We start from the raw sequence: 8,969 nt of genomic DNA, 5'->3' as shown, positions 1-8,969 counted from the left end.
GGCTCTTCTAGGTTGGAGCTGCCCTGACTCATAAAAGCCTGTCTCTGCTTTGCTCTTGAGTCATCTAGAATCAGTGTCTCTGAGATGCAGGGACCTGGACAGCCAGAGCCCCGCTTAGAGGAGGCCAAGCTTTTCCAGGATGGGTGGTCAGGGAGGGTTGCCTGGAGGAGGAGGAGAAACAGACGGGAAGATCCAGGCCTCGGGTGTATACTTCTTGTTCCAGAAGATGAGGAGGTGGTGGGGAGTGTGACTCAGGGATGCTCGGCCCCTGTGGCCTGCCCTTTGGTTTATGACAGCCACCTCAGCAGCAACAACCTTTGCCCCCAGGTGAGCTCCGGTCAGATGGGTGGAGGCACCAGGCCATCCTAGAGGGCCAGTGGCTTGCCGAGAGGCTGAAGTGTCCAGAACCATGGGAACAGGGCTGCGCAGCCAGTCCTTGCGAGGACCCCGGCGGCACTCCTACCGGAAGCTCCAGGAGCCCTGGGGAAGACCCCTCAAGGGCCAGCTGCGCCGGGCAGTGAGCCTCAGAGAGGGGCGTGAGAAATCCAGGTCCCAAGACCTTGATGGAGGGACAGACGTGCAGAAAGTCCCTGCTCAGAAGAGCCAACCTGCGGGGAGCGGGGAGGACACGGAGCAGCTCACGGAGCAGCTGATCCAAACCCCGCCAAGAGGCTGCCGGTGGTGGCTGAGGCGATGCCAACAGGTACGGGCCGGGGCTGAAGGACCAACCGGTCATGGAGCGGGCAGCGGGGGCGGCCCAGGCTCCCAGGTGGGCGCACAGCAGGCAGCGGAGCGGGGAGACGCACAGCTGCCCCGGAGGGAGGCGGGAGCCAGCTCCCGGGGGAGGGCGGTGCAGAGGGTCCTGGAGGCTTAGTCCCCTGGGCACTGGGCAGTGGCTGAAAGTTTTAGGATGAGGCGGGGCGGGGTCATGGTCAGAGCTGTTTTAAGATGATCAGCGCGACATTGTCGTGGGTGGGTGAGTGGAGCAGGAGATCGGCCGCCTCCTGCCCCTTGAAGAAGGAGAGAACCGGACCCTGGGGCGGGGGTCGCCTCCTCCTGCTGCGGAAGGGTCCCCCGCGGCGGCGCTTCTCTCTCTGGGGTCTACCGCCACCTCGCGGCTGTGGCTGGAACAGCACCAGAAGCCCCCAGCTTGGCCGTGGGCCCTGGCCGCTCATCTCCCCTACCTTGGTGTTCCAGCAGGTGAGCAGGAAGTGGGACAGCTTGGTCACCCGCATCCCCAACGTGACCTTGAGTCGGCCAGCCTCCCCGAAGCTCCCACTGGACAGCAGCTAGAGGTGCTGGAAATAGGGTGGACCTTGCTGCGCCCCACGGGACCTGCCTCTTCATGGCTCTGGATGGTCGGCCTCTGTCACCAGCTCTCGGGAGCCCCCGTGTTGCTGTCCACCTGGGCTCGGTCCCTCCCACCCCAACCCCAGCAGAGACCCGGTGGGGCTGAGGAGAAGGCTCGGCTCTGCCCTTGGACGAGGAAGCTGTGAAGGTTGGGGAACTTGCTGGGAGTTGGGGGCGTGGCGCCCCAGCCCCACACAAGACCTGTGCCCACTTCCAGACAGAGCTGGGTGAAGCCAGACCCATGGCTGAGCGGCTCTTGGACACCACCCAGCCTCAGGGACGAGCTCCACCTGCCCTTCCGGTCAGTGGTGCTGGGCCAGGGCACAGGCGTCCCTCACAGATGTCAGCCCCGGAGCGCCAGGACCGTGTCTGGAGGATCCTCATTGTTGGGCACTCTGTGACAGAGAGGCCTGTGACCACGTGTGGCCACATTCCGGCCTCACGGGATCCTGATGAAGGAAGCAGGGAGGCCTTCCTTCCCATGTGACAGAGGGAAACTGAGGCAGGGGGATTCATTGTTTGGGGGTACCTAGCCCCACACTGCACCCCCACCCGGGGCCCAAATTTAGGGTTGTAATAAAGACGCTGAGCTGAAGGGAAGGTTTGGCCAGCTGATGCGCACAAGTTCAGAGCCTCTCCCAGCCCCGTGAAGCAGGCTGGGCCCAGAGCCCGGGCACGGCTCTCAGAGGCTCAGAGAGGTGAGGAGCTCTGCCAGGACCACACAGAGGGGGACACTCTGATTCCAAGAGCCTGAGCGCTTTGAGACTGCATTCCTGGTGGGGTCCCTGGGGCTCTCCAGGACCGAGCAGGTCTAAAGTCAAAGGTCAGGGAGCAACCAGGCATCCTGGCCCGGGGCCCGTTTCCGGGTTGATGAGGTCCCCCAGAGAAGTGGGCTCCTCAGAGCCCAGAACCCTGGCAGGTCATGCAGGAAGAAAAGAGGTTCTAGGAAAATGTCCCAGACAGCCAGTGGCAGCCTGGCTCTGAAGCCAGACTGTGGAGCCACTGAGCACAGCTGTAGTAAACTCCAGGTGCCCCTGCTTGGCCCCTTCCTCAGAAGCACTGGGGGTGCCTCCGGGAAACCCCAAGACTCCAGGAGGCAGCTGAGTCCACAGCTCTGAGCAGCCCTGTCAGTGCCTGGAGGAGGAGCAGGCCAGAATGGAGCAGGACTTCTCCACCTCTGGTCTCTGCCCTGGAGGCCCGTCTCGGCCTCACGTTCCTCAGAGACAAGCCCTGAGGTTCTCCTATTCAGCATGTCCTGGGACCTCCTATCCAGTTCAGTTCCATGGTGGTGGGCCTGTTCATGGCACAGTGCCTGGCTTAGGCCTGGCACTTAGTAATGCTCAGTAAATGATTGTTGAGTGAATGAAGGAGTGGCTCAAGGTCACTGGTGAGTGGATGGCTGAGCTGGACCTCTGGCTCTGGGGTCTGGACTCTCCCTCTCAGGCAGAGTACTCCCTTCCTCAGTCTCACCAGCAAGCCATCGCCCGGAAGCTCACTTCTGGGGCCCTTGGGATAGCCCCACCCACCCACCTGCACACAGGTGGGTTGTAGCTTAAGATGGCCCCAATCATCCCTCCCATCTCCACTGCCTTTTGGCCTTGTCTGTCACACGTTTAGAGACTCTCAAAGGCCTATGTGTGAAAGATTTAGTCCCCAGGGTGGCCTTCTTGGGAGATGATAAGAACTTTGAGAGGTGGGGCCTCACCGGACATTCTTAGGTCATTGAGGTTGTGCCCCTGAAGTGGACGGTGGGACTCCATTCTCTTTCACTTTCTCTTTGCTTGCTGGCCACAGTTTTGCTGGGTCCTACCATGATGCACTGCCTCACCACACAACCAAAGCAACAGGGCCAATCCATCATGGACTAGAACTTCCAAAACTGTGAGGCAAAAAACACTCTCTCTATGAGGTTATTATCTCAGGTGTTTTGTGATAGTAACAGAAAGCTGACAAACACATTTCCCATCAAGAGCACAGTCTATTTTCCCTCTCCTTGAATCTGGATGAGCTGTGTGACCTAGCTGAACCAACACACTGTGGTGAAAATGTCCAGGGCTTCAAAGTCTAGGCCTTGATAGGTTTTGCAGGTCCTACCTCCTGATCCTGATACTACCTCCTGCTCTTCCTTCCTTGGGAAGCCAGCTGCCTGTTGAGAAGGCCAGGCTGTCCTGCTAGAGAGACCATGTATAGGTCAGGGGCCACAGGGAGCAGGCCTAAGGCAGCCCCACAACCAGCACCAACACCAGTCCTGTGAGACCCCAGCCCCATCCCAACTGACGGCAGCCTGAGTTGTTCCTGCTGACCATAGAACAGATGAATCGTCAGCCGGGCCCAGCCAACCCTCAGTGTCGAGATGAAAGAAACCCTTCTGGCTTTGCAGTTTGGGGTCATATTAGAGTCCTAGGGCCACTATGACAAATGATCACAAGCTGTTATTAAAGCAACAGAACTGTATTCCCTCACAGTTCCGGAGGCCACAAGTCCCCAATGAAGGCGTGGTCGGGCTGTGCTCTCCCTGAAGGTTCTAGGAAGGCAGAATTCTTCCTGCCCTTCAGCTCCTAGTGGCTTCCCCCAATCCCTGATGTTCCAGGCTCCGCCTCTCAGGGCATTTTCCCAGTGTATCTATGTCCATGTTTCCCTCTTCTTTTAAGGACACCAGTCCTACTGGATTTAGGGTCCACCCTCATCCTGTCTGACCTCATCCTAACTTGATTCCCTTTACAGACACCTGGTTCCAAAAAGGTCACACTCAAGATTCTAGGTGGGCATGAACTTGGAGAGGGACAAGTTCAACTTGGGGGGGGGTAGTTGGAGGTACACAGCAGCTAACCCAACAGCCTGGCTGCCACCGCAGGGTGTGACCTTTACAACAGGCCCTCTGCCAGGGCCGCGGTGGGTAGAGGCAGACAGTGTGGTTCAGTGGTTAGCCATGACCATGGAGCCAGACTGCCAGGGTCTGAATCCTGACTCTACCAGTTGGTGGTTTGTGATCCTGGGCAAGCCACTTACTATCTCTGCCTCAGTTTCCTCATTTGTAAAATGCGGCTAATAGCAGCACTTGGCTCCTAAGGTGATTGTGAGGAGCCCATGAAGGCATGTTGCCTAGAACTGTCCTGAACAGAGAGGAAGTGCCCTTCCCATCTGACACACTAAGGCTCATGAGTTTCCAGGACTGGGGAGCTCGCTCCTGATCAAGCACCCTCTTCACATGTGACCTCTGCCCTCTAGGAGCTCCCAGCCTGGCTGGGGGGCAGACAGAAGGACAGATGGCCACTGCCCTGCTCCGAAGCAGAATGAAGTGGATGCTCGCTGGGCAGCGTGGTGTGGGAGACTCAGGGAGAAGCCCTGGCTCCTGAACTGGCGTGACCGCCTGGCTCAGCTGCACATCTTCCCCAGGTTCCTGAGAGCTTCTGCCGGGGAGAAGCCATGAGCAGGAGGGTAAATGGGGCCACTCGGCTGCGCTAATGGGGAAGCAATGAGGCAGGCAGAAAACACGGCGGGCGTCCTGCCTCTCCAGAGCCAGGGCTGCGGACTCGGGCTGGAGAGGCCCCTGGGGCCCAGCAGATTCAGTCCATTTACTTCACAGATGAGGAAACAGAGGCTCCCACAGCAGGACAGACGCAGAGCTGCTGCTGAGAGCCATAGCCAAGTAGGAATGACGCATGGCATTTTTGGTTGAAAGGTGACACCAGCAAGCCATTGAGATGATAATGATTATGTAAAGAGGTGCATTCAATTGGAGATTAGACCCCTGCTGTCCGCCTCCACCTGCTACTTTGGAGCTCTCCCGGTACTCCCCGGAGAGTTCCCATTGGTTGGGGAAGTGCCGTAGGAGGGAATTCCGGAGGAGGGTTTTCCTGTTGGTGTAGTGTGTCCCGGGAGAAGGCCGCATGCGTGGCATTCGCGGGAGTTTTGGAAATAAAGTTTGTTCCTGCTTGAGTGGCTCGTGATTTTGTGCCCAGCCAGACTGCAGCATTTGGCGGCCCGTGTAGGGAACGCCTGAAGCTCGGAGGTAAGTAAAATTGCTTGCCCCTAAGGGAGAGCAAGAGAATGGGTGACCATTTCAAAAAACAAAGTGTTCTTGTTTTGATTTATTTTGTTTTTGTTTCAAGCTGCCTATCCCTAGAACTTTCTCAGACAAACCGGGAAAAATGGTTGGCTAAAGGTTTGAAGTTGTTCGGCCCTGAGGAAGATAAAATTTTTACAACGATTTTTTGTTCCGTTTTTTGTTTCATTCTGTTTCGGTTTTGTTTTGTGTTATCTTATTGGGTTGTGTTATCTTTATAGTAGATTAGAAATTAGCAAAAAACAAACCGAAAGAGTGTTAAGTAAATTGTTAGAGGTCCAGACTATGGTAGAAAACATGTTAGATCAAGCAAAAGAGAAGGTCTCTCGAGCTAGTCAGACAGAGGAAAAAAATTTAAAGGAAGAAAGCTTAGAGGACAAACAGCTATCAGGAGAAAAGCTACAACAGGAGGCTGCTACTAACAGCGTTCTATCACCAGAGGGCGTAATTCAACCAACAACTCCCCCTATAGAGACAGCTGAGTGGCCCTCAACCCCCGTAGTTGATAGATGGGATCCTGAGACAGGACCTCAAAGATTACCATGCCCTGTACTTGAGCAGACAGGAGGGCAGCGAATTCACCATGCTCTAGATTTCAAAACAGTGAAGCAGTTAAAGGAGGCTGTAACAACCTATGGTCCCCAAGCACCCTTCACTGTAAGCATGGTCGAATCCATTACCAACTTGGACATGACGCTAGCAGATTAGACTAGCATGTGTAAATCTGTGCTAAATGAAGGACAATATTTGTTATGGAAGGTTGCCAATGAGGAATTTTGCACAGAGACAGCTAGGCGAAATGCAGCAGCCGGTTACCCTCAAAGAAATCTAGATATGTTGTTAGGAAAAGGACCTTATGAGGGTCAACGGCAACAAATTGAATATGATCCTGCTATATATGCACAGATTGCTGCAGATGCAGTTAGGGCATGGAAGACTTTACAAGGACATGGAGATTTTTAAGGTCAGTTATCTAAGGTAATACAGAGAGCTAATGAACCTTAGCTGAATTTGTAGATAGGCTTATTCAAACAGCTGCCAGAGTTTTTGGGAATACAGAACAAGCAATGCCATTAATAAAACAACTGGCTTATGAGCAAGCAAATCGTTGCTGCAGAGAGGTCATTAGACCATGGAAACATGAAGATTTAAACACATATATTAAATTATGTAGCGACATTAATGAACAAGTGCAAGTCTTGGCAGCAGCAGTTCAACAGGCTTTAGATGCCAGGCCAAAAACATGCTACAATTGTGAACAAACAGGACATTTTAAAAGGAGTTGCCCCATAGGAGGAGGGTTTAACAAAGCTAGGTATCAAAGGAGTAGAATACCAGGTATTTGCCCACGATGCCATAAAGGGAGACATTGGGCTAATGAATGCCATTCTCAGACCACCATAGAGGGTACTCCATAATCAAAAAACGGACAAGGACCAGGTGTTTACCCACGATATCGTGGAGAAAGGCATCGGGCTCCATTGCCAAAAAATGGACTGGGGGGCCCAATGCTCGAGGGCCCACAACCACAAATATACGGGGCACTGGAGGAACCCAGCAACACCATCAGGGTAGTGCCCAGGACACATTGTCCATCAGATCCCTCATCAGACAAACCAGAGGGAGCGCAGGGTTGGACATCTGCACCTCCGCTAGAGCAGTACTAACTCCAGAGATGGGAGTTCAAATCATTCCCACAGGAGTAAAAGGACCTCTTCCCCAAGGAACAGTAGGCTTATTATTGGGACGCAGTTCTTCTACACTAAAAGGACTTATGATAAGTTCTGGGGTAATTGATCCCGATTATGTAGGTGAAATAAAAATTATAGCTAGTTCTCCAAGAGGCATATCAGTAATTTCATCAGGAGATAGAATAGAGCAGTTATTAATAATACCCAGCCTACATGATAAATTTTCCAGTCGTACTGTAGAAAGAGGTTCCAGGGGATTAGGCTCCACAGGTGTAGATTGGGCTATGCTGTCTTTAAATATAGATTCTCGCCCAATGCTAAAACTAAATATTCAAGGACATGAGTTTAATGGGCTACTGGACACAGGTGCTGACCTTAGCATCATATCTCGTCAAAAATGGCCAAAACATTGGCCATTACAACAAGCCACTCAACTGCTTCAAGGCCTAGGAGTAGCGACTAATCCCCATAGAAGTGCAATGGTATTAGATTGGAAGGATCCTGAAGGATGTGAAGAAACTATACAGCCATATGTATTGGATCATCTTCCCATAAATTTATGGGGACGAGATGTCCTAGATCAATTAGGTTTGACATTAACAAATAACATCAATCCTAATGCGCCCACTACTAGGGCTAGACAAGGATTTAGGAAAGAAAAAAGATTAGGAGAACAAGAACAAGGTATAGCAACACCAATTCAAATAGATCAAGGAATAAATAGACATGGATTGGGTTTTCAGAAGGGGCCACTGAGACAATCAAAATTACTTGGAAATCAGAAAGACCAATGTGGGTTCTTCAGTGGCCCCTGATTAAAGAAAAGATAGAAGTAGCCCATGACCTGGTCAAACAACAATTAGCGGAGGGACATATACAACCTTCCGTATCTCCCCATAATACTCCCATTTTTGTCATAAAAAAATCTGGTAAATAGAGATTATTGCAAGATTTAAGAGCCATTAATAATGAGATGGTTATTATGGGACCTGCTCAATCAGGGATTCCTCAATTGTCTGCTTTGCCAAAAACCTGGTATGTTTTAGCTATAGATATTAAAGATTGTTTTTTTTTTTCAATTCCAATTCATCCTGAGGATAGTCCACGTTTTGCATTTACTATCCCTGCACTGAATCATGAAGGTCCTGATCAGAAATATGAATGGAAAGTACTCCCTCAAGGGATGGCTAACAGCCCAACTATGTGTCAAATTTATGTTAACAAAACAATCCAGCCACTTAGAAATCAAAATCCTGAACTACAAATATTTCACTATATGGATGATGTATTATTAGCACATAAAGATAAAAACACATTGCTAAAATGTTATGCCACACTTACAAATTTATTAAAAAATTATAATCTAGGGCTGGGAATGTGGCTCAAGCGGTAGCGTGCTCGCCTGGCATGCACGCATCCTGGGTTAGATCCTCAGCACCACATACCAACAAAGATGTTGTGTCCGCCAAAAACTAAAAAAATTAACATTAAAAAATTCTCTTAAAAAATTATAATCTAGAGATAGCAATAGATAAAGTACAATTAAATTTTCCAGTTAATTATTTAGGAGTTCCATTATCCTCAACCATGGTCCGTCCACCAAAAATTCAAATACGAGTAGATCAACTCAAATCACTTAACAACTTTCAAAAGTTATTGGGAGACATAAATTGGATAAGGCCTTATCTAGGCATACTAACAGGAGAGTTGGGACCTTTATTTGATATCCTAAAAGGTCCATCAGATCCAAATTCACCTCGAATGTTAACGCCTGAAGCAAGAAAGGCATTAAAAATCATTGAAACATATGGAAAATATGCATTTGGATAGAATTGATATAAGTTTGCCTTTATTATTTATTG

General features: G+C 51.0%; 1 protein-coding gene across 1 annotated transcript; it reads left to right on the top strand.

Annotated features, from left to right (window-relative positions):
* Positions 1-409: 409 nt before the first annotated feature.
* On the top strand, positions 410-1,293 carry C4H11orf86 (chromosome 4 C11orf86 homolog). The gene is made up of 2 exons (XM_026396585.2): positions 410-703; positions 1,198-1,293. Exons 1-2 carry the CDS (start codon positions 410-412, stop codon positions 1,291-1,293), a joined length of 390 nt encoding a protein of 129 aa, XP_026252370.2.
* The last annotated feature ends 7,676 nt before the right edge of the window (positions 1,294-8,969 follow it).

The sequence above is a fragment of the Urocitellus parryii genome, chromosome 4 (assembly GCF_045843805.1).
Source record: "Urocitellus parryii isolate mUroPar1 chromosome 4, mUroPar1.hap1, whole genome shotgun sequence".
Taxonomy (NCBI): Eukaryota; Metazoa; Chordata; class Mammalia; order Rodentia; family Sciuridae; genus Urocitellus; species Urocitellus parryii.
This window is presented reverse-complemented; position numbering and strand designations above follow the sequence as displayed.

What these genes read in the sequence shown, in the direction of transcription:
- C4H11orf86 (XM_026396585.2), top strand. Translation starts at nt 410, where the DNA reads ATGGGAACAGGGCTGCGCAGCCAGTCCTTGCGAGGACCCCGGCGGCAC. An exon ending in GGCTGAGGCGATGCCAACAG is followed by an intron (nt 704 to 1,197) that starts GTACGGGCCGGG and finishes TTGGTGTTCCAG; the next exon opens with CAGGTGAGCAGGAAGTGGGA.